At 34.6% G+C, this 26,535-nt stretch overlaps 1 protein-coding gene across 2 annotated transcripts; it reads left to right on the forward strand.

Moving 5' to 3' along the window:
* Positions 1-345: 345 nt before the first annotated feature.
* Positions 346-20,043, forward strand: LOC138820619 (sulfotransferase 1 family member D1). 2 transcript variants are annotated; one of them, XM_070012371.1, is made up of 8 exons: positions 346-588; positions 1,568-1,725; positions 5,084-5,209; positions 5,952-6,049; positions 8,712-8,838; positions 10,178-10,272; positions 10,861-11,041; positions 17,025-20,043. In XM_070012371.1, exons 2-8 carry the CDS (start codon positions 1,578-1,580, stop codon positions 17,135-17,137), a joined length of 888 nt encoding a protein of 295 aa, XP_069868472.1. In that variant the 5' UTR covers positions 346-588; positions 1,568-1,577; the 3' UTR covers positions 17,138-20,043. The 2 variants fall into 2 exon arrangements, with proteins under 2 accessions (XP_069868472.1, XP_069868473.1); XM_070012372.1 differs by having other exon boundaries at positions 8,772-8,838.
* The last annotated feature ends 6,492 nt before the right edge of the window (positions 20,044-26,535 follow it).

The following is a 26,535-nucleotide window of genomic DNA, read 5'->3' on the forward strand; positions in this document are numbered from 1 at the left end:
GCAATGTTTGCACAGTGGCTAGGCTAACTAACAACACGTCTTACAGAACTAACCTTTTGGTTAATCAGTGCATGACAATGTTGTATATTATGAAATGCCCATCCTGAAAAATAAATTCCATTTATGTAGTTTGAGTAATGAAGGATAAGATTGTAAGGTAATGTAATAATATAGGGTCGTAATGTATGTGGAAAAAACCTGAAAACACAGGAAGAAAAGAAATTGCAGTTTAAAATGGTACAGGTGAAAGTATTTCAGTGTCCACAGGGGATTGGCTGCAAAACTCTGAGAAGAGTACAAAGTCCCTTATGTTCAAGTTAGTTATATAAAAGCCTAGTATTTGTCCATAATGTACACATAGTCTTCCGTAAACCTTAAATCATCTCTAGATTACTTATTACAATGTAAATTCTATGTAGATAGTTGTGATACTCTAACTTTAGGGAATTATGAAAAAGTAGTCTGCACACATTTTCAATGCATAGGTGTTTAAGACTGTTAAAACAGAACTTGGAAGAGTGGAGTCCACCTGCATATCTGCTGAATCTGAATACTTCTGACTTTAATTCTTTAATTTTTATTGCTACGGTAAGTTGATACACGGAGGGGTAGAGTTACATTTAATTAAATTATACTTAATTATAATTTACTATTAATTGTAACTAATTGCAAGTAATTAAAAGGGACATGGTTCAAAAAGAATTGTTCTGACTTTAATTATTATTATTTTTTTGGTTGGTTGTGGGGCTTGAACTCTGGGCCGGGGTGCTGTCTCTCAGCTCTTCAGGCCAGGGCTAGTGCTTTATCACTTGAGCCTCAGCCCCACTTCCAGCTTTTTCTGCTTATGTAGTGCTGAGGAATCGAACCCAGGGCTTCATGCATGCAAAGCAAGCATGCTACCACTGAGCCACCTTCCCAGCACCTTTTTTAAAATTTTTATGTAATTGAAAGGCAAACTTCCTTCATGTGTAGTCTCACTAAAAATATAAGATGACATCAGATACTCACAAATTAGTGCTTAAAAAACTTATTAGAACAAGATGCCAATACCTCAAGCTTATTTCAGTTCTTTAGTTCTGCATTTGCTCTTGTCTCTACCCCATAAGTACATTTTTTCTCACTCGTGTGGATTGCCCTCCATGAATTTGGGTAGAATGATTTACTAGTTCATCCTATAATTTAAAGGAAGAAATTTCTAATTTAAACAGTTTTGTTTCTTTAACAAAGCCTGGGCAGTTATGAAACTTACATTTTCTCTGCAAGAATTGTCAACACTGCCCTTGATATTTCCCTTCTGACATTCAAGTTTAGTATCTTCAAAAATCTTTTTGCCTAAGCAAATGCCATCAGTACACAAATGATATCTACAAATGTTATATAACTTATCAGTAATGGCATGTATGAAAATATTTGTAAGTTCTCACTGGTGTTGTTATTTTCTTTTCTCCCATGAACTTGTACAATAGATGCTTTTATTCGATGCTTCTGAAATGAGAGTAATGATAATTCTATAAAAAATAGTAACATATTTTAATGTGACTGATGCTACATTTGATTTAAAATTTAGGTGGTTAGAAATGGATAACTCCCAGAGTGTGTTCAGGAGAGAGTTAGTGGATATTCAGGGGATCCCCCTTTTTTGGAGCACTGCTGAGCAGTGGTCTCAAGTAGAAACATTTGAGGCCCGACCCGATGACCTTCTGATCTCCACCTATCCTAAATCAGGTAAGATATTTCAATCATTTGTACTAGACAATTACATAATGATGCATGCACATTAGCCCTCCAATCTGCACATTCATCATCAGGTCTATCCTGAATTCTTTAAATATTTGGCAGAGAAGCACTGTGATATTTTGTGGGGACACTTCCATCTTAATTTGAACACATTCACTTCTTATTCTGAAATGATATCAACTAAATAGAGAACATGTCTTAGAGCAAAACTAATGCTATTGCTTATTTTGAATTAAAATTCAAATCAAGTTGTTAAAATTAAATACATTTATGTGATTTGGGCACAAGGAGACTTTTAGATTATTCGTCTTACTATGTAGATGAAACTCTCTTGGTACTTGTAATACTCCTTCTGCAGCCTCTCAACTGCTGGGATTATAGGTGTGCACCAGTACTCACAGCAAGGGTCATTTATTTTGCTTATAAAAACCAAACATGGGGCTGAGAAGGTGGCTCAGTAGTAGAGCACTTGCCTTGCATGCATGAGGCCCTGGGTTCGATTCCTCAGCACCACATAAGCAAAAAAGAAAAGAGCTGGAGGTGGTGCTGTGACTCAAGTGGTAGAGCGCTAGCCTTGAGCTGAAGAGCTGAGGGACAGTGCCCCGGCCCAGAGTTCAGTCCCCAAGACCGGACCCCCAAAAACAAAAACAAAAACAAACAAAAAAAACATTTTTCAGCAAATGAAAAGGAGAATTTAAAGGGATTCAATATGAATTCATAATTTTTATTCTCTAGATATTTCATAATAAAGCCTTCTGATGCACCTACTGATTGATGAGATGGCAGGGAGATTAGAATCTCTTTCAACCATCCAATTAGTTTATCTGAGTTCATTATAAGTTAATTATTAAGCACAAATGTTTTCCTTATAATCCTGTCACAGACCTAAGGACCAGTGGCCTTCCTTTTTATCACAACGATCAAAATTATTACAAAGGCCTGAAGACTGCAGCTGAAAAGTACATGTTGTTTTGACTTTGCTATTTGGAGATACAGAAGATCTACTTAAAAGCAGCAAACTGCTACGATATTTGAAACATAAAATTGTTTTAAAACACAGTTTATCACAAAGATAACTTTTTGAGAGGATTTTTTTCTGGCATAGTGAAAGATATATGGCTATACATAGTATGTGGTTATAGGCAGTGCTTTGGTAGGTTTTCTTAATGTTGCTCTCCTCACAAGCCGTTGATTACATTCATTACTATATCAATGCCTTGGTATAAGATCTTTCCTTGAAGTAAACAATGTGCCTCTTTTATTTTCAAAGATGATAGAAAACCAACTTTTTCAATACAGGCATTAAAAATAGCTAAATTGGCATTTCTCTTAATGAAAAATTTCATAGACCATAATTTGGGCTTCTCATTGATAAAAAAAAGTTTTACATTGTACTTCGGAGATTCTCTCTGTGTCTCTCTCAAGCTTATATGAGATAAGAAAGCAAAAAATTCCAGGATTGATTGAGCTTTCCTTTTTCTTTACTTTTTCTTTTCTTTCTTTCTTTCTTTTTTTTATTGTGAAAATATCATACAGAGGGGTTACAATTACATGAGCAAAATAATGAGTATATTCCTTATCAAGCATTGTTGCCTCCTCCTTTGCCCACCCCTCAGCCAAAGTTGAAAAGTTCATTTTTCAACATAACGACTTATACATCTCATTGTTACAATGGGATGTATCCCTATTTAACATTTGTTTTTTCCCTTCCCCTCCACAAATTATACCAACATCAACATTGAAAACAGGGGTTATACTGTGCTGGAGGGACATACAAAGCAACAAAGAAATCATCTTATAAATATGTTAGAAACAATTGCATGAAAGTAAAAACATTTGAATACTTATCTTGGGGTTCATTTCACCTAATATCAACTTACCTGATCTTTTCTGCTTGACTCAGACATATACTAGTTATTGCAAATAAAGGAAACCATGGGACCTATGTTTCTTTGAGTCTGCCTTACTTCACTTAATATAATTTTTTCCAAGACTTTCTATTTCCTAACAAATGGGGCAATGCCATTCTTTCTGATGGAGGCATAGAATTCCCCCAACAACAAATCCTCAAAGAAACAACTGCCCAATAAATAAGTGGGGTAAAGACTTAAAGAGAAACTTCTCTGAAGAAGAAAGAAGGATGGCTAATAGACACATGAAGAAATGCTCAACCTCTCTAGCCATAAAAGAAATGCAAATCAAAACAACATTGAGATACCACCTCACCCCAGTTAGAATGGCTATAACCAAGAACTCTAATAACAACAGATGCTGGAGGGGATGTGGCCAGAAGGGAACCCTATTGCATTGTTGGTGGGAGTGTAAACATGTTCAACCACTTTGGAAAGTAGTATGGAGGTTCCTCAAAAGACTTCACATAGAGCTCCCCTATGACCCAGCAATCCCACATTTGGGCATTTACCCAAATGCTTACAAACAAGACCATACTAAAGCTACCAGCACTAGTATGTTTATTGCAGCATTATTTACCATAGCTAAGATATGGAACCAACCCAGAAGCCCCTCAGTAGATGAATGGATCAAGAGAATGTGGTATATATACACAATGGAATTCTATGCCTCCATCAGAAAGAATGACAGAGCTCTCCTTTGTCTTTGTACTTAGTATTCCAGTTATCTAGAAAGGTTAGGAAGATGATTTAGATCTAAGGCCAAGAAGGAAAATACTGGCCACAAGAAATGACACAAAAGTAGAACTCAGGTACTTTAGTGCTAGAGGTGCATACATATGTTTATCTTTCTTAAAAATGTAGGAATGGATTAATTGATTAATTACTTTTACATTTTTAGTTAACACTCATGATTATTCAGTTTGGGGACAGGTGAACACCTTTGCTAAAGAGAAAACCAGCAAGAACACTAAGAAGATGATTTTCATATATATATAATTACCTTTAGCAATGTCTTGGTAACCTGGAAGTTGAAACTCAGACAAGCAAACAAACAGTGACTCCTATGCTTTAGATCCATATCTCAAAGGACTGGTGAGGTCCAGTGTCATAAAGATCAGAGTGAATCAGGTTCAGAATCTATTGCCTTCACTATGGCGTTAGTCACTGCCCATTCCATGTTAAGACTCGAAGTTCTCTTTCCCTTTTGCACATGTTCCATTACATGTTGCACATTTTGATTTACAGTTCTTTTCAATGTCTGGTAATGGATTTATTAATATTACTCAGAAAAGATAGAGATATTTATGGAGAAAGGGGAAGGAAATAAAGGACTCATTTTTATTTCAGATAACACACAAATTCTCTACTGTTAGCCCCCTCACCCTCTTTTCAAAGGAAGATTTAGTTTCATCTTGATTTATATTTGTCTGCAGGAACAACTTGGACCAGTGAAATCGTGGATCTGATCTATAACAATGGGGATGCAGAGAAATGTAAACGAGATGTGATCTATAAGAGAGTGCCATTCATGGAACTCATAATCCCTGGGTTAACAAATGGTATTTAGTCTTAAAGTACTTTTCTATATAGGAGTAAATCTGCCTGTCTTCTGTAAGAAGTCATGATGAGAATGGTACAAGAAAGGATTGGCTAGTTTGGATCATACGTGTCTGTAAGAACAGAGTCAGAATTTGGCTCTGCCATTAATGTATAACACTCCTTTCTCTACCCAAAGACAATATCTGTTTGAGAGAAGATTATGTCATGGAATAATTTCCTTATTATATAGAAATATTCGATTGGAGTAATGCATCATTATTACATACAGACAATTTAGAAGAGTCAAAGAGCCAAAGAGTCAAATACCAATTAGCTAGTATTTACAAACTCAAAGGAAGATTATAGGAATGTAGGATGCTATATTAAAAAAATTTTAATGACCATAAGCTTTATGATATAATTGGATTACAGAACTTTAATATGAGAGATCTCAAAAGAAATTTTAAAATATAATAGCTCAAGATTTTCCTATTAAAAAATGAAAAACTTGGTTTTATAAATGCCTATGAAGATAATTACCTATTCTAGTCATAGGAGATCAAACATTCTATTCATAGGAGAATACTGAAGATTCCTAATTTTTTATCTCATTGGTGATTTCAGGAATAGTTGAAGCTGTACAACTATAGAATCATATGCCTACATTAGACTAGAAGCTGGATTAACGAGTATAAAGTTTTGGGTTAATGTTGTAAATAACTGAGCTTCGATCTATTTCTTTTGTTGACTATGTGTTTATAGGCATTGAACAGTTGAATAATATGCAGTCTCCTCGATTAGTGAAAACACATCTTCCTGTTGAACTTCTCCCTTCTTCATTTTGGAAGAATGATTGTAAGGTAGTGAATTTTAACAAAATAAAAATCCTCTTTCTTTATGTTGAATTTCTTTCTTAAAAACAAATTATGCAGAAACAAAAGAAGAGAGATTATAACCCTTGGATAAATAAAAAGCAATAATGTGACCACCATATCTCAAGGATCAAAATAAAACAATGAACACCAGCAATGTTGAGATTATACTTCATACTCAAGTATTGAGAAATGATCACATTTTCTGGCCCTCTAAATTTTTTTACCTATAGTACAACTACTTTAAAAGAATTGATATGCAGCCGGGCGCTGGTGGCTCACGCCTGTAATCCTAGCTACTCAGGAGGCTGAGATCTGAGGATCGCGGTTCAAAGCCAGCCCGGGCAGGAGAGACCGTGAGACTCCTATCTCCAATAAACCACCAGAAAACCGGAAGTGGCGCTGTAGCTCAAGTGGTAGAGTGCTCGCCTTGAGTTGAAGAGCTGAGGGACAGCGCCCAAGCCCAGAGTTCAAGCCCCACGACCGACAAAAAAAAAAAAAAAAAAAAAAAAGAATTGATATGCAAATAATATCCAAATTGATTTTTCATTTGTCAGAATAATTTCAATATAACATAGTCAATTATGTATAACTTGAAAGATGAATCTATTAATATCATTTGCATATAAATAAAAATCATTAGTAAATTCATTATTTTCGTATCTAAATATTTAAATTATTAAACATTAATTCAATGTAATTTATAGATATTTTTCCTAAATGCATTATAGGCTCACTTTCTCTTTCTCTCTTGTGCCAATACCAGAGCTAGGACCCAGAGCTTCAGGCTCTTAACTCACCTTTTATTCTGTGCTTAGGATTGCATTACCACTTGAGCCACACCTCCAGCCAAACTTTCAGTTGGTTAGTTTGGGAATGAATTTTCTCTATTTTGCACTGGCTGATTTGGAACTATAATCCTCAGATCTCATCTTTCTGATCTCATCTTTCTGAGTAGTTAGGATTATAGGCATGAGTCACCAGTGGATGGCTAGACTTTTATTTTAAGAAATATTTTCATTTAAGCATTTGAGGAGAAAAGTACATAGATCCTAAGCATATGTCTTGATGGATTTTAATAAAGTGACCATGCCCACAAAAATTGGTAGCCAGATTCAACAGGACATTGTTGAATCCCCAAAGCTCAGCGCCGCACTTCTAATCAGAAACCTTTATCTTCAAATATAATCATCTTGCATATTTTTACCATAGATATTGTGCCTATTTTCCTTATATAAAGTATACTACTCTTCATTACTCATTTTGACTCATTGTAATATTTGTGACAGCTATTTCCACTTTACCTTGTGTGTCACAAAATGGTAACAAAAGTAGCTATATTGAGACCTATGCAAGGTCTCAATCCCACTCATATCTTTCAATTTTAATTTATGGAAGAAGAGTGCAGAAACCTTAGGCATTGTTTTATCTCCCTAGTACCAGAGAACTAGGGAGACAATCAGGATGTCCTTCCTTCTATGTCCTTCTTTGGCAAGCCAAAACAGATCTCAGTAAAGAAGGTGTAGGTGATGGTGATAGAAATTGAAAACAATTGGTTCATTGCCATCATCTATTGATACTGAAATAAGCAGTAACCAGCAGTGTTGCTGGGGTTTGTTTTTCTCAAGAAGTCACATGAGCAACAGACTCTGAACTATTAGAACTCTACTATATCATTTTCAAATTTTCTTTCAGTTACTCCATCCCTACTCCTTTCCTTGTCCCAGAATTTGAAAACTGCCATCCGTGACTTGGAAATATCAATGCTTCATTTCCTTTGCCTAATATTTGGGAGAGAAGAAACATTTTTTTGTTCTTAGATGAAAGAAGGTTTCTTCCTGTATGGATTTGCCCTTAGAAATATATTCACAGTATACAATATTAATGTGCTTCCTTAGTGAAGGAAATTTTGTGAATTTCAGTTGATTTTTGTCTGAGAACCAGATTTACAAGATATATGACAAAGTCATTTCCATCTGTAAAATTTCTGTCTTCAAGTAGACGTTAAAGCTTCAGACATAAGAAAAATTTTAAACTCATACCAAATATAAAATAGCCATCATTATGAACATAGGAATTTTTAAATTTTTTTCTGGTTCTGAATTTACCTAGTAATATTCTGCAGTAAAAAAATAGGTAGAGGCGTTTTTAAATAAAGTTTACCTCTTTGTTAATTTATGTTAATGACATGTATTTTAAATTTAGGACATAGTAGCTACTTTGTTGATTTAATACTTACTATAGTTTTTGTTTTACTTGGCATTCAATGTCTCAAGAGATGTTTTTATAAAAGCCAAAAAGAAATTGAGGAGAGATCATGCAAGATGGGAAGTGAGTTTTTGTACTCAAACAAGACACACTGCTGGGATGTAGCTCAGTGGCAAAGTGTTTGCCTAGCCAGTGCAATGTCCTGGTTTGATTCCCAGTACCCAAAAGACAAAACAAAAAACAATACAGTTAAACCCCATTCACACCAAGAAAAATAAATACCAACAAAAAACAAAAGACAGGTGTAAATCTACTACGTGAGGTCATTGTTATTTGTATCAAGGTCAGGAAATTTAAAAAAACAGAAAATAATGACAATGTAAACAAATTTTAAAAACTACTAAAACAAAGGAAGATTCTAATGTTCTCTATTACTGTACAGATGATTTACATGGCACGGAATGCCAAAGATGTGGCTGTATCTTACTATTACTTTTACCAGATGGCCAAAATGCATCCAGAGCCCGGAACCTGGGAGGAGTTCTTGGATAAATTCATGGCAGGGAAAGGTGGGTGCCATTTATTTGATTATGGAATTATGCTGAGTAGACTTTCTTCAAAGAAACTACAAATTTTAAAGATTAATACTGTGCTTATCAGAAACCTTTTGTGCCCTCTGCATCATGAAGGCTATAGAGAAAACATACCTTTCTTCAAAGAGTTTTGGAGAATTCATGGCACATAGACTTCTTAGTCCTTTGGGTTCATAGTCTGATTAGTGATTCATAGATACTTTTGGTATATTTAATCACATTCATCTCTCTTGTCCATACTGTCATACTGTTTTGGTTTTATACCTCAATCTTGGAGTCTCATTTTTTCGTGTTTCTTTCTTTCCTTAACCTATGAACTCTGAACATCCTTACATGAAAATTCTTTTTTAAGATACTGTGCTTCTACTGATCCTTTGTGGGATTTTCCCCAGAAAACTCATTCCTACCCATGATAGTAAATTTATTAATAATTTTTAAATAAACATCTTCTTTTGTACGTTCTTGTTGAGACAAGTGCATTTCAATGATACATTATACAGACCTACACCTGACATTGGATCTTCATTGTCCTTAGAATGTCATCACTATTAATGTCATGACTCAAGTCCAAACTATTAGAATCAAATACTCTCTAATTTCTCCACAGGCCTTTTTTAAATTTGTCATTCATAGATTTTTTTTCTTTCCCTTTTCTCTCTCCTGTGAACTTACATACCACTTATTGTTTAAGTTATTTACTTTTTGCTACTGTACATTTGCAATTTTAGTTATTAGAAGTTATATCTGTTTTTCTGGAATTCTCAAAATGAAGTATCAGTATGAGTGGTTTATACAACAAAAATTATGTTTCATACTACAGAGGCTTTAAGTTCAGAAATAGAATGTTATCTGGGTTGATATCTTCTAAAATGTTTGTCCTTGGCTAGTAAATTGCCGTTTTTGCCCTGTGACTTTCCATGATTGGTCCTTGTTTTGTGACTGTGCTTTATTCCCCATTTCTTATCAGAGTACTACACATATGGAATGAAGGCCCATTTCAAGACTTAATATAAGGTTGCTTGTAAAGACCCTTCCTTTCTCTAAATATAGTCACATTTTGAGGTCCTAGGGTTGGCACTTCCATATATATGAATTTGGATAGAAGAAAATTCATGTACAACAAGTATTTTTTTCTTTTCCAAGTAGATTACAAATTCAATGAGGAATGTTATTTTATATACTTCTCCTATTGTCTCTTTCTCTAAAATTTACTCAATGAATATTTACTGATACTGGTGGAACAGAATGGCATTTTACAGTTTTTGAGTTAATGTAAACAGTTGTAATTTTATAAACCTTTCTTTTTTTAATTTAGTGAGTTTTGGTTCTTGGTATGACCATGTGAAAGGCTGGTGGGGGAAAAGGAGAGATTACCGTATCCTTTATCTATTTTATGAAGACATGAAAGAGGTAAGAGGCAACTGTCATTTCTTTTTAATATTTGAAAGAAATTTAAGATTTTCTTTTCTGTCTAGCTTTCTTGGGTTATTAATTTTACTAATCTTATTAATTTTACTAACCTTACTCACTGAACCTTAAACATAGATATTTTACCCATTTACTTTTTTCTGTCATTACTGCCATTTCCACTGCAGACCAGGTATCTGTCAGATTTATGTGAACACTCTCATTTTGCTTTTATGATATACTCAGAGAAAGTTCTCACTCTGAAGCCAATGTATTTCTCCTCCCGTTTCCCAATATTTCAGTGGTTTCAGTCTTGATATGAAATATAAATCATTAAAATAGTTAACAAAATGTGAGATTATTTAACTTGATTTCTCTAATCTCTTCTTATGAGGTTTAATTTAGCATCTAACCTTCAATCTAGCATGTCATTTTCTGTCATAATTAAGCAAATGATACGTATTTGGAAAAGCAAATCTGGAAATGACATTAAAATAAAAAAATTCTCTCTCCATTACAATGGAATGAATAGAAGCTATTAAATTACAACCAAATCTATCAGAAATGATTCTTTTTCCTTAACTATTTTAGGATCCAAAGGGAGAAATTCAGAAAATATTAACATTTCTAGAGAAAGACCTGCCAGAAGAAACTGTGAATAAAATCATCTACCATAGTTCTTTCAATGTAATGAAACAGAACCCGAATGCAAATTATACCAGTATGAACAAAGAGGAAATGGACCATTCTGTGTCTCCCTTCATGAGAAAAGGTGAGGATATAAGACTTTAGTTTCTGTAGTGTGCTAATTATGCTGTGGAGAGTATATATACAATATTAGAGGCATCTTAGTAATCTGGAGACAGATAAGTAGAAAGAAAAGAAATCCCAGGGGAAATAAATAACATTTTATTTATGCTGCATATCTATCATATAAGGATATAATGCAAGTCTTGGTACATACTATTACTCTGTCAGAAGAATGCCATATTTGTCTGTATTGTCTGGATATGGTTGATTTTCCTTTAATTTTTATTGCACTAAGAAGTTAGTTTTAATTATGCTAGATTAACGTAATGTTACTATAATTTCTATAAATGATTACCTCAGATTATTGAACTCCATATATAACATCTTGCACAAAGCAGATCTTTATCACATACATTGCATTGTGTGAGTAGGCTTTGGTATAAAATAAAAGCAAGCTCCAAGAAACGAGGTCTGATTTAATCACATTTTTTTTTATTTAACTTCTATGTCTATGAAGGCTATATACTTTTGTTTGGCTTTATTTTTGTTCTCTTTTTGACCCTAAGGGCAAAACAGATGATCATAAGTGTGTTATGCCTATTATAAACTGGAAGATGAAAAGAACTGGTAGAAACTTGTTGTTGAGGTGTACACCTCAAACAGTCCAATTTCATTGACCAAAGCAGATAAAATCCCAAGTCTAAAGTTAATGGGAAAAGAGGTATTACATAATGTGTGATGAACAGAAATGTACAAACTTAATAGTCAAGGAGGGACTGAAAGTTGTTTTATGATAGGCTATAAAAAACTGTTAATGCTAATTTTAATTATAATGAATATAATCATAATGGATTCTAGGTCTTTTACAACCAGAAATTTATGAAATATATGAATAAGTGTGGCTGAGAGTTTCTGCATCTCAACTACATGGGACCTTTATTTTATTTTATTTTACTTCCAAGGGATTCACCTGGAGACATTGCTGTAGTCACAACTAGACTTATTAGAAGACACCTTATAAGTAAATGCTAAAATCACTCATGAATGTCCTATAAGGCACAAAACAGGGCTCCCTTTCTCCTAAAGAATTGTTTAGATTTAAATGTCAAAAGAGGAAATATAAGAAAATAAAATGGGAAAGTTGAGAAACCCTAGGTCAGACTGACATACAGTCATGCCTTCATATCCCTGGGGGATTGGCTGTAGGGACTGACTCCTTGGGATCCTGAATGCTCACATAGGCAACTGTCTTACAGAAAACGACTTTGTAATTCATGACCCATCTGCATCTTCCTGTTTATTTCCAGTCATTTCCGAATGACTAATAATAACAAGGTAATTTAAAGGCTGCTGTATTGTTTAGGGAATCGTGACAAGGGGGAAAAAAAACATATTTTCAGCACATTTTCTGCAAGTATTTTTAAGGATGAGGTGATTCTAGAGAGACAGATCCTCAAATTACCAAGAGTTTCTTATAATTATTTTGAATGTTTTCTACATGGGTTTCCAAAACCTGGGTTTTCTGAAACCCAGATTTTTTTTTTTTTTTATTTTTAATTTTTTTATTTTTATTTTTTTTCCCCTCCCTCCCTCCCTTCCCCAAGGTTCTTTTTTTTTTTTTTTTTTTTTTTTGATCGTGATTAAGTGATTACTTAATTTCCGGAAATTCACAGTATTGTGGAATAATGATGCTCATTTAAAGTCACAAGTTCATTCTAACTTTCCTGGAGCAAATTGTCTATCACAGTCTGTAATATATAACGGTGCTCATATGTTATATACCATATATGTGATCAGCAGCATGGGGATATTTAGTAGTGGTTCAACCAGATGAGTGGGAGTTCTTTGTTTCTTAAGTCCTGTTAGTTTTGTCATATCACCTAACATTTTGGATTCATCATCCACTTATCAGGGAGACCATGTACTGTTTGTCTCTTCGTTCTTGGCTTACCTCGCTCAACATGATTCCTTCTAGCTCCATCCATTTCCCTGCAAATGCCATTATTTTGTCATTTCTAATGGCTGCATAGTATTCCATTGTGTATAGATACCACAATTTTTGGATCCATTCATCTGTGGTGGGGCATCTAGGTTGTTTCCATATCCTAGCTATTGCGAACAGTGCTGCAATAAACATGGAGGTGCACGTGTCCTTGTATATTGGTTCCTGTTGTTCAGGGTAGATGCCTAGAAGTGGTATGACTGGGTCGTAAGGGAGGTCAATCTTTAGCTTTCTAAGGACCCTCCAGACTGCTTTCCAAAGTGGTTGTATGAGTGTACATTCCCACCAGCAGTGTAATAGCGTTCCTCGTTCTCCACATCCCCTCCAGCATTTGTCGTTGGCTGATTTGTGGATGTGGGACATTCTGACTGGGGTAAGGTGGTATCTCAGGGTTGTCTTTATTTGCATTTCCTTCACCACCAGGGATGATGAACATTTCCTCATGTGTTTCTTTGCCATTTTTATTTCTTCATTTGAGAAGTCCCTCTTTAGTTCCCTTGCCCATTTAGTAATTGGTGTGTTGGGTTTGGGAGGGATTAGTTTCTTGAGTTCCCTGTATATACAGGATGTTAACCCCTTGTCTGATATATTGCTGGTAAATATTTTTTCCCAATTAGTTGGTTGTCTTTCTAGCTTGGTTGCGATAGCTTTATCTGTGCAGAAGATTTTTATTTTAAGGTAGTCCCATTTGTCGAGTCTCTCTCCAATTTGTTGTGACCCTGGGACTCTGTTCAGGAAGTTCCTTCCTGTGCCTATTAGTTCAAGTGTCTCTCCTACTCTGTCCTGCAGTAGTTTCAGAGATTCAGGTTTAATGTTAAGGTCTTTAATCCATTTTGAGTTGATGTTGGTGCATGGTGATAGGCTGGGGTCCACTTTTAGTTTTCTGCATGTGGCTGCCCAGTTTTCCCAGCACCAGCGGTTGAAGAGGCTGTGTTTCTTCCATTGTATGTCTTTGGCTCCTTTGTCGAATATCAGCTGGCTGTAGGCCTGTGGATTTATTTCTGGATCTTCTATTCTGTTCCATTGGTCTTCGGGTCTGTTTTTGTGCCAGTACCATGCTGTCTTTGTTATTATAGCTCTGTAGTAGAGTTTGAAGTTCGGCATGGATAGCCCTCCCATATTGTCTTTATCCCCTAGAATTGTTTTGGCTATTCTAGGTCTTTTGTTGTTCCATATGAATTTTTGGACTGTTTTCTGTATTTCAGTGATGTACGTCATTGGGATTTTAATAGGAATTGCGTTGAATTTGTATATTAGTTTTGGAAGTATTACCATCTTTACTATATTAAGTCGGCCTATCCAGGAGCATGGGAGGTCTTTCCATTTCCTAGTGTCTTCTGCAATTTCTTTCTTTAACTTTTTATAGTTCTCATTAAATAGTTCTTTTACATCTTTGGTTAGGTTAATTCCTAAATATTTTATTTTTCGGGAGGTTATTGTGAATGGGGTTGCTCCCTTTATTTCCCTCTCTTCCTGTACATTATCAGTGTATAGGAAGGCAACTGATTTTTGTGGGTTTATTTTGTATCCTGCTATTTTGCCAAAGTGATTTATGATTTCTAAGAGTTTGGGGATGGAGTTTTTGGGATCGTGGAGGTATAGTATCATGTCGTCTGCAAAAAGGGATAGTTTAACTTCTTCTTTTCCTATGAGGATCCCTTTAATGTCTTTTTCTTGCCTTATTGCCCTGGCTAAGGGTTCTAGGACTATATTGAAGAGGAGTGGAGACAGTGGGCATCCTTGCCTTGTTCCTGATTTTAGGAGAATTGGTTGTAGCTTTTCCCCATTAAGTATAATATTGGCTATTGGTCTGTCATAAATGGCTTTTATTGTTTTTAGAAATGTTCCTTCTATTCCTATTTTCTCCAGAGCTTTTAGCATGAATGAATGTTGAATTTTGTCAAAGGCCTTTTCTGCATCTGTAGCGATAATCATGTGATTCTTGACCTTGGCTCTGTTGATATGTTGGATTACATTTATTGACTTACGTATGTTAAACCATCCCTGTGTCTCTGGGATGAAGCCTACCTGGTCATAGTGAATTATTTTTTTTATGTGTTTAAACCAGATATTCATTGTAAATGTAATGTCTAGTACTATTCTTAAATTTTCTGGTATAATTAATAGTTTGAAGATTCAGATATGTTTAATTATATGTATTCTACTAATTTTACAATTTTGTCATTAAAACTATTTTTTGAATATTATCATTTGACATTGGAGACTATAGGCTTTTTTGTTTGTTTGTTTGCTTGCTTTTTGTCAGTCATGAGGCTTGACCTCAAGGTCTAGGCACTGTCTCTGAGCTTTTTTGCTCAAGGCTAACACTCTACCACTTGGAGCCACAGCACCACTTCCAGTTTTTAAGTGGTTAATTGGAGATAAGAGTCTCCTGGAGATTTTTCTGCCCAGGCTGACTTTGAACTGCGATCCTCAGATCTCAGACTCCTGAGTAGCTAGGATTACAGACATGAGCTATCAGTGCCTGGCCAAGATTAGAGTGTTAAAATGACTAAAAATGTCTCTGTATCCTTGCTAACAAAGGTCTTGCAGGCAAAGAATTGAGATTTGGAGATGGTGGAGTTGCCCTCCAGGGTAATTTGTTTTGGTTGTTATTTAGGGGCTTACTGTTCTTTACACAGCTCAGTGGTAAAATCTATTGGAACTATTGAAACACAAATTTGTTACAAGAGTCTACGAGTGGTACAGTAAGGGTGAAAGTTAGAGTTAAGGTACAGGTCCTAAAATTAAAAATTAAAGATAAAAGTATAGGAATTCACATTAAAAATAGTATTAGAAGCTAGGTATGGCTCAAACTTGCCAACCCAATTAATTGTGAGTGAGAACAAGAGAATTTTGAGTTTGACTGTCTGACCAAATTGAGCAAGATCCTGTCTCAAAAATAAAACAGAATGTTGGATTTTTCAAAAGCTTTTTGGCATCTATTGAGGTGATCATGAGATTCTTATTCTTGGTCCTTTTACTGTACTGTATTACACTGATAAATAAATGTGATATATATATTCACATAAATATATGTTCCATTATCTCATATGGCAAAATTTTATTAATCTGGAAAAATCCTTTGCAGGATATGGATGATGCTGGAAATAATTGTAGTAAGTAAAGTAAGTCAGGACACAAAGGTTACATGTTTTCCCTCCTATGTCGAAGTTAGATATGAAAATTATAAATATATATGAAAAATGGTTATGTCCATATAGGTTTATGAATACAAATTCCAATGGTGTATGCAAGACTTTTGAACAAAGAACTTATAGTTTAACAAAATGAATACCAGGAAGCTAGAATGTGTGTTGTAGGGAAGGGTGTGATATTAAGGGGAGGAAGAAGAGAAGGGTGTGTGCAAATGCAGTCCTAATAATCAATGTACACTTGTGAACATGTTACTAAGCAGACTGAGGGGCTAAGAGGTAAGAGAGAATGGTGGAAGGAGTGACATGGATCAGATTCACTGTGCTCAACTCACATATTGTACTGTAATCCCTTCGTACAACTTACTAAAATTTTAATTAATTTAATTAGATATAATATGTACTGGTCCAGGTTAATATCAGTACATGGGGGAAGGCAAATAAAGAGGGTTCATGAGGTGAACATAGTCAAAGTATTTTCTATGCATATGGAAAACTACAAAAACATAGCCTGTTGAAATTGTTTTAAGAAGGGTGAAGACCAGAGTGAAGAGGAGCAAAGTTTAATTGGGGTACTTTGTGTGCATATATAAAAAAGTCACAAACTCCATTGTATGACTAATACTAATCAAAGTGCAAAACAAATAAACCAAAGGACTGGGATTTATCCAAGGTGATAATTGAGACCTTGATGCCCAAGGCCCTAAATTCCAACACTCAGTAATACACACACACACACACACACACACACACACACACACACACACACACACACACACACACACACCACATCTGAAGGGAAAATTTTATAGTATTCTCAAGTTTCTAACTTCATGTTTTCTTTTCAGGCATTTCAGGAGACTGGAAAAATCAGTTCACTGTGGCCCAGTATGAGAGATTTGAAGACGATTATGAAAAGAAAATGGGAGAGTCCACATTGAAATTTCGATCGGAGATCTAAGAGATACTTGCTCCTTCTCCATCTCTGTAGCTGATACAAAGATTGACAGAAAATTCTGTATGTACTGTTTCTTTATTTACACAGTCATGGTTTCTAAGAGAAAAATCAAATAATTTAAATATGTAAGTGATAATAATACTTCTATTTTAACTATCTTCTGCAATATGTATGATGAAAATTAATAGTAAGAGTGTGAATAAAAAGTACATTATATGACTATATGTAAATATCATAATGAAACAATACGTGCAAATAGAAATATACTTAACATTTTAACTAGATTTTTAGATTCATAGTTACTTCAGTTTTAAAATTCAAGTGCTTATGATTGGCTTTGTGAAGATATTTATGGAAATGTTCAAAGGAATGGATTGCACATACAATGTCCCTTAGTAATATATGGTTTCTCGTTGTTTAATGCCCATATATGTATAAGAGAAAAAAATCTTTGTATAAGGAATTCACTGCACTTTATTGCCACAGAATGGATTTCTATACATTAAATCTTCATTTAATAATCATAGTGGTTTCCTGTTAAAATTTGCACTATTCACAATTGCCAAGATACGGGAACAGCCCAGCGGCCCTGTAATAGACAAGTAGATTCAAAAAAGTGGTACTTATACACAACAAAATTTCCTGCATCCATTAGAAATAATAAAATAATGTCATTTTCAGGGAAATGGATGGAACTAGAACAAATCAGGTAACAAATGAGGTAAGCCAAGATCAGAGAGATGGTACATGTTCTCTCTAATATGGGGAAATTAAATATAAAATGCATAGCGATATGATAAATTATGCAGGATTCTAGATACACACAGCAAGACCAAAAGAGGATATTCTAATGAGAGAAGCATGAAAGCACAAGGCCTACATACCTCTTCATATTTATATAAAAAATATACACAGTGAGACAAACTCCAATGTATATTACAGAATAATATACTTACTGAAATAAACAAGAGGTCTAATTTTTTGCTTTATTTCTCATATTGTAGTTTCATATTTTGATGATTTCGTCTTCTTTACCTTATGTATGGTATATTAGTGTACATCTTTGGGAGCGTGTAGATGAGGTACAGAACTTAGGAGAAAAAGGGTGAAAAAATGCAACATTGGAGCTCACCAGAAATTAATGAAAGGTGAACTATAAAACTTGTGGATGAGGGAGGAAGTGGGAGAGAATGAGGACGCAGAAGACATTGCATGAAAGGAAGTGTACACATTGATTCACTCATGTAATTGTAACCCCTCTGTATATCACCTCTATAATAACAATAAAGCAATCATTTGGACAAATGCCCGGAGGTGGGATTGCTGGGTCATAGGGGAGCTCTATGTGGAATCTTCTGAGGAACCTCCATACTTCTTTCCAGAATGGTTTAACGAGTTTACACTCCCATCAACAGTGTTCCCTTTGGCCATAGCCCCTCCAGCATCTGTTGTTATTAGAGTTCTTGATTATAGCTATTCTAACTGGGGTGAAGAGGCATCTCAATGTTGTTTTGTTTTGCATTCCTTTTATGGTCAGAGAAGTTGAGCATTTCTTCATGTGTCTGTTGACCATTCTTATTTCTTTTTCAGAGAAGTTTCTCTTTAAGTCTTTAGCCCACTTATTAATGGGATGGTTGTTTCTTTGAGGATTTGTTGTTGGGGGATTTAATTTTTTGAGTTCTAAGTATATTTTAGATATGAGACCCTTGTCTGTTAGTGAAGATCTTCTCCCAGTCACTGGGCTTTCTATTGATATTACTAGCTATGTCTTTTGCCATGCAGAAGCTCTGTAGTTTCATGGAATCCCATTTGTCCAACCTTTCTTTAATTTGTTGTGTTTCTGGGTCTTTATTAACAACATTTCAGCCTATACCACAGAACCCTAGAGTTTCTTCCATTACTTCCTGTAATGTTTTCAGGATGTCTGCTTTTACTTCAATGTCTTTGATCCATTTGGCATTGATTCTAGTGCAGGGTGACATATAAGGATCTAATTATAGTTTAACCAATATAGTTTACAGGTGTTTAACCAATTTTGCCAGCACCATTTACTGAAGAGGCTGTCTTTCTTCCACAACTATGCTTATCCCAGCATTATTCATCATAGCTAAGACATGGAACCAACTCAGATGCACCTCAGTAGATGAATGGATCAAGACAATGTGGTCTATTACTGTATTTGTGACCTTTCTGCATGGCTTCTTGTGATCAACAACAGCACAGCCACCCCCAGCTTCGCAGTTCCTCCTGTCTCAGTTTCACTCCTTCCCTTGGTCCTCACTCTGTTGACTTGAATAAAATGTCAACAACTAAAAAAAAAAAAGAAAATGTGGTCTATCTATCTATCTATCTATCTATCTATCTATCTATCTATCTATCTATCTACACAATGGAATTCTATGCTTCCATCAGAAAGAATGACACTGCCCCATTTGTTAGGAAATTGAAAGACTTGAAAAAAGTCATATTAAGTGAAATAAGCCAGACCCAAAGAAATATAGGTCCCATGGTTTCCCTCATTTGCCATAATTAGTATATATCCAGGATAATGTTATCCAATGAGGAGAAAAGCTCAAAAGCTATGTACATATGACCATATAAGATGATGCCAAGTGAAATGAACCCCAAGATATGGACAGAAGAGGTCATTCTTTGTTGTGGTGGATTTTAATGTACTATGTGATTTTTTGTTTCCTTTGTATGTTCTTTCCCCTATGATATATCCCCTGTTGTCACTGTACTTGATTCTGGTACCCTGCATCTTGTATGTACATTTGTTTAATTTGGGGAGGGAAAGGGGAAAAACAAAATGCTGAAACAAGGACATAGGATGACCCATTGCAACAATGATACCCACAAGACAGTATGTTGGAAATGAACTTTACAACCTCAGGATGGGGGGAGGGAGTGGGAGGTGGGGGAGGGAAGGGATAGTGGGAGAACAACAAGGGAGGGAATAACAATGCTCAACAAGAAATGTACTCATTGCCTTCCTCATGTAACTGTAATCCCTCTGTACAGAGCCTTTACAATAAAATAAAAAATAAAAAACAAATAAACAAGTCAATTAATAAGTAAAAAATAAAAATAAAGTGTCTACTTTAATTGCCTAAAATAACAACAAAATATTAGCTATTATTTGTATGAATTACTGTCAAGGCTAAATCTAGGCAGAACTTAATATTAAACTAACTGAAACTTATTAAACATCTTCTATAGATAAATAATTATTGTTAGGAAAACAGAAACCAAATAGTATCTTGAATTCAAGAACCAAGTCGTTAGGAACCAAAAGGAAACACAGAAAACTATACCTTCTCAATTTTACTTTGAACCAAAAATTACTTAGAAAACTAAACATTTTTCTTTTAAATAATCTTAGATGCCCTTATTTCCATATTCTCTCACTAATGTCTCCTGAATGATCCCTTTCATGACATCACAACTTGGTTATGCATACTAACTGTATATCATAGTTTTGACCTCATCTAGATGTAATTAGATTTGCAATATCACCAAAAACATTCCTTGACATGGAAAACAGATGTTCTCAAATCACACTCTTTGTGATACTTTTGTAAGAGATATTCAACACCTGCTTCTTTTTTCTGTGCCCAAGAATTAACCAAAAGCAGAATCGCTTAGCATGTCGGACTCTATTTTACATGTCTAGACCTTTCCCTTTTCAGTCACTTTCTAAAGATATAGGAATCCAGGAAGAATAAGACTCAAAAATAACATATTATGACTTAAGAGTAAAATTGTCTCTAAGAAAAAATGGAGGTTTCCCAGTGCAGACCACTTACCAGACAACAATGGCATGTTTATTCTGACCAGGAGGAATGAGAGTGATTACTTCTCCCAAGTAATTACTCAGAAAAAAAGAACTGAAGTAATTGCCAACAAGGCATATTTTGACCAGGACTGTTTAATAATCATCCTATCTTCCTCCTCATAACCTCTGTTATTTGTTTCTAAATGCTAAAGCTCATGTCTATACCTGCAAAGATGACTGAAGAAAAACTGTAGTGCTATTTTCATAGTCTTTTTATTTGACATATAAGGGTAAATAATTGAATCTGACTTGTGAAACTCTTGGAGTTTGGGTTTGATGTTCTAATCTGGTAGTCTTCTAATCTTACAAAACATTCATATTAAAGCCAGGTGGTGGTGGCTCAAGTCTGTAGTACTAGCTACTCAGGAGGCTGAGACTAAGGTTCATGGTTCAAAGCCAGCCTAGGCAGGAAAGTCTATGACACTCTTATCTCCAATTAACCACCAGAAAGAGAAGTGGTGCTGTGGCTCAAAGTAGTAGAGTGTTAGCCTTGAGCAAAAACAGTTTAGGAACAGTGTCCAGGCCCAGAGTTCAAGCCCCATGAAGAATGACAAACAAATAAACAAAACAAAGCAAGAAAAAAAGAAACCACTCATATGAAATACTAAGTCCTAGGTGCAGTACAATAATATACACAGATTGATTTCCTTATAAATTTCAAGTATGTATGTTATATGAATATATTCTATACATTCTGAAATACAAGTAGACATTAAAAGAAAATAAAATATAATAAATCATCGAGTACATTTTTTACAATGGCATTTACTAAAATATTTATAGTCATATTAAAATAATGAAAATTATGTATTTATTAGTGTGTTTATTGGTTCTGAACTTGAACTCAGGGTTTGGGACTTTGCTCAAAGCTAGTGCTCTATCACTTGAGCCACAGCTCCATTTCCAGCTATTTTTTGTGTGTGATTAATTAGATATTAAACTCTAAAAGACTTTTCTTCCCTGATGGCTTCAAACCATGATCCTCAGATCTCAGCTTCCTGAGTAGTTAGGATTACAGGCATGAATCACTGGAGTCCAGCTTTAAAATTTGCTTATTTTAAAAAAATTGTTTACTAGTTTGATTTGGAATTATGGTTCTAAGTTTAGATATTTTTAATTCTTGGTTTACATACTTGATTATAAAGGTGAAATAAGATGATCAAACATTTAGGCTCTTGATGTTATCTCCTCTAATGCAATTAAACTTGAAGTTTCATATGTTAAATGAAACCAAAAGAAAAAGGGTAGGTGATGGTTTAAACAAGAAAAATGGGAGAAATTCTATGAAAATGTGTTCTATTTCTTTCTTGATTTCTTCATCCACTGTATCCCTTATGCTCTTTGCACTTATGGATACGTGGCGGCGACAGGCAACTTTGCATATCCTGGTATCTCAGCTCCGGATACTGGAAGCCATCGCTGAACATTGAGCAGAGAACATCAGCAGGATGTTTACCTTAGACATGGCGGCCCAGCAGTACCTTTTCTAGCACAGGCTCAGACCTCTCATGAGTCACTGAATTGTGTCAGTACTTGGATCTCTACTACAATTACTAACTGCCATGATGCATATTAACATTCTCTGCAATTTTCTAACATTGACTGCCAATTTTCTGGATCAAAGAGTACCTCAAGAAGTCTGTCATCTGGCTTGACCTTGCTAATGACAAGAAAGCAATTATCTACCCTGTGCTGCAGCTGCATTTCAAGATCTCTCTCACCAGTCAGAAGCAATGTTGCTATCACTGTTGGGTAGCAGGACTCTATTCTGCATTTAGATATCAAACTCAGTGTTTGATATTCATGTATCAAATTCTCATGTGCTCAAAACACCATAATGTTTTAACACAGTTGAGGGGCAGGTTGATTTTGCAGGATATGTTTTGCGATGTGATTGTCCTGAGAATGACTGAAGGTGTGTGGGCTTTGGTTAGAACATGATGTTCACATTATGGAACTGGGAGCTCAGGAATATTCATTGTTGTGCTCATGATCTATTGCTTCACAGGCACAGATACAACTTTACTGATGTCAGTTCCAACAGAAAATACCACCTCTGTCTCAAAATGTTGGGGAAATTTCAACAGTCTTTGATTATAGTCAGACAAGTCATGCCTTGTTGACTTCATAACCCCTGCTTTCACTGTATTTGAAGTTGGTATAATTTGTGGAGGGGAAGGGAAAAAACAAATTGTTTAAATAGGGATACAGGTGGACCCATTGCAACAATGAGCTGTAAAAGACGTTATGTCGAAAATGAACTTTACAACTTTGGCCGGGGGGAAGTGGTGGTGGGGGGGGCGGGAGATGGGAAGGGATTGGAAGGGGAAACAAAGGAGGAAGCAGCAATGCTTGATAAGAAATGTACTTATTACCTTGCTCATGTAATGTGTAACCCCTCTGTATGGTATTTTCACAATAAAAAAATAAAATAAAATCAATAGCTTTCTCTCCCTGAAATATCTTGGAGGAGACTCAAGGTTTAGACTTAAAATTCAGTTTTTAAACCATATTTTTCAAGCTGTTTATAAATTATTCTGGTCCTCTAATGCTACATGGAGAAATTAGCCAAGGATCCAGCCAGCCTCTCTCAACCCCAAGATTTAGCATTTGTAGAATATGAAGAAAAATGGGCTGACTATTCTTCAAGAATGAAATATAGCCAGGTATCAGTGGCTCACACCTGTAATCCTATCTACTCAGGACATTGAGATCTGAATACCAAGATGCAAAGACAGCCTGGGCAGGAAAGTTCATGAGCCTCCTCTCTCCAATGAACTACCAAAAAATGGATCATGAGCTGTGGCTCAAGTGGTAGAGCTTTAGGGGAAAAAAATCTCAGGGACAGTGCCCAGGCCCTGCATTCAAGACCCAGAATTGGCATATACAGGAAGGAAGAAGGAACAAAAGAAAAACAGAAAAAAAAGAAAGGAAGGAAGGAAGGAAAGAAGGAAGGAAGGAAATGTGACATAGGCTGAGAAAAAGCAAAGGTTTATTAACAAACTATAAAGGCACAAATCTTGGCAGTTGTTTGAGATGTTTCCATTGATTGAGTACTGATGCTTTTCATTAGAGCTGTGGAGTGTAGTTGACCTTATTCCAGAAAATAAGTAAAACATTCTCTTAGAAATATAAAAAAAAAAAAAGAAACAAGATCTGGTTCATATGAAGTCATTCACTTTGTGAAGACTGAACTTATCTCATGTCTCACATGATGGCACTTGTGAAATTTGAATTATTCTGGATTCAGGGATTGTTTTCTGGTGATTGTATATGTACTTAAACAATTCTTCTTTTCTATTCTGAATCAGAGGGAAGTTGGGTCAAATATTTTTCTTAGTAATTTGAAGTTTCAGTTAATTTTTGTAGAAGATCAAATACAGAAAAATAATAACTTGGCATTCTGGTGGTAACACTATAATGACTGAACACTATTCAGTTATGTATAAACTAGGAAGTGAATGATAAATCTATTAATATCAGGAAGGAGATTTAATGTAAACTGATTAAAGAGATTGAATTCTTATGAAAAAAAAATCAAGTCTTGCACAGTATAGTCTGTTCCGAGGGGAAAAGTAATACACACATGCTAAGGAAATGTTAATGAGTTTTTTAATCCAGAGGGTGTAAAACTTATCCTTCTTTTTAGGACAAGGCTCATTGTTTCCTTGTTCTCCGTTAACTATAATTTTATCTACTTAAATACTTCTCAGGTAAACCATGCCAGGCATTTCCTTTATGGAATCTGATATCTTATCTATTTCAAAAGCTTCATTTGCATCAAAATTAAAAATCTTAGAGCATCATCTATTTTTTTCCCTGTGCTATTCTTGAATAGTAGCTGAATCATACCATGCTAATTGTGAAAGACAGCAATATAGCAGCAACCAGAGCGAGCATAACAGGTTTGGAACTTTTCCTATTTCCTAATCTGTGAATACTGTCATTCTTTAACCAGATTTGTTCATCTTGTAGAAACACATTCATATTTTATGTATGAAACTCTAAAAGTGATTTAGACTTCTCTATTGGTAGCTTACAATACACATTGTTGCCAAATTTTATACAAATGTGATTTCACATTAACTTAGATTAACTTTTCCAGTTTCTCTACTCAAATAAAACATTCAAGTATTTTAAGTTGGAAAGTAATTCTTGTGGGTTTGGGCAATAAGAAGATTTCATATCTATTTAGAACACAAATGAAAATAGTTAACTGGAAAGCAATTTAGCAACATAATCCACGTTTAAAACTGCAAAAATGTTAACACACTTGCTGAAAGATCATTCTTTGGACATTGAGTCATTTCTTGTGCTTTTGTTGTGAACATCATCAATGAACTTGCACTAGCATGTAATACATGGGAAACTTTATTATTTATAATTGTGTTCCTAAGAAAATATATTCTTTTAGAATATGTGCATTTTTAAGCAGTAAGAAAAAATAATTTAAAGTTTATTTAAAATATTCAAGTAAAACTATCATTCTTTCATTCTGTTTTACTTTTGATACACACATTAGAGATTTAATATTAGGGAAATGTGTGTTAGATAATACAAATTGAATTTTCAAATTTCTGTTATGCATATTTAGTTTCCCATTTGACTTCTTTTAGTCATGGAGATAACCTTTGCTTTCCTTCAGATTACAAATATTTGTGGTGATTATGAGTTTTTTTTACTGATAGAGAAAACATATCACAAAGTTTATATGATTTTACTGATGTCGTGTATTTATAAGTAATAAAATTTGTTCTATGATATAAATGATAAACAACTGTTTTTTGGTTAAAAAATAATGAAACAAACCAGTGGTTGTGCCAACATTTTAAAATTAAAGTTCTGTATGCCCTATTATTCCTTTATTCAGTGGAAGATTTTTAATTGCATTTCATATGTCAAGATGTTATATAGGCTTAAAATGCTAGATCTAAGATATATTTGGGTCTTTTTCTTTATGTATGTATATGTTGACAATAGAACTCTTGGAACTAAAGACATATACCTTATGAAATGTCAGTTCTGCTGCTACAACAACAGCTATCCTTTGGATATAAAACAAAACTATGAATTTTGATAACTGCACAGCTTGGGGTTTTCAAAGCAGCTCTTATGTCATATATTTAAGCTTCATTTTCTTAGCTGTATATAGGCAAATTTTACATTATGTAGCCTGTGTTTTTTCAAAAAACATGAGCTTAATCCCTAACTTAATCAGTATTAAAATTATTCTGTTAATATTAACAATATTAAACACTAATATTTTTAATAGTATTAATGTTAAACCAGGCCCAATTTATAGTACTGGAAGAATTCAAGTGACCTTATCAGAAAGATATATTTGATAGCAAAAGTTACTATGCAAATAACATGTTAGGCATTATTAGTGATATGTATTGTAATCTTGTGTGATTTTGATGGTCAGACTTCTTTTCAATTGTTACCTATTCCATCAAGATCTCTAACTTGAGAGCATAGAGTCTCAATTTACTGAAGTTAACAGAAATAGGTAATTGAGTTAGGCATATTCTGTATATATGTGGGAAAATGAGGTAATTTTGAGAGC

The sequence above is a fragment of the Dipodomys merriami genome, unplaced genomic scaffold (genome assembly GCF_024711535.1).
Source record: "Dipodomys merriami isolate MVZ:Mamm:240054 unplaced genomic scaffold, mDipMer1.0.p SCAF_9, whole genome shotgun sequence".
NCBI classification, from domain to species: domain Eukaryota; kingdom Metazoa; phylum Chordata; class Mammalia; order Rodentia; family Heteromyidae; genus Dipodomys; species Dipodomys merriami.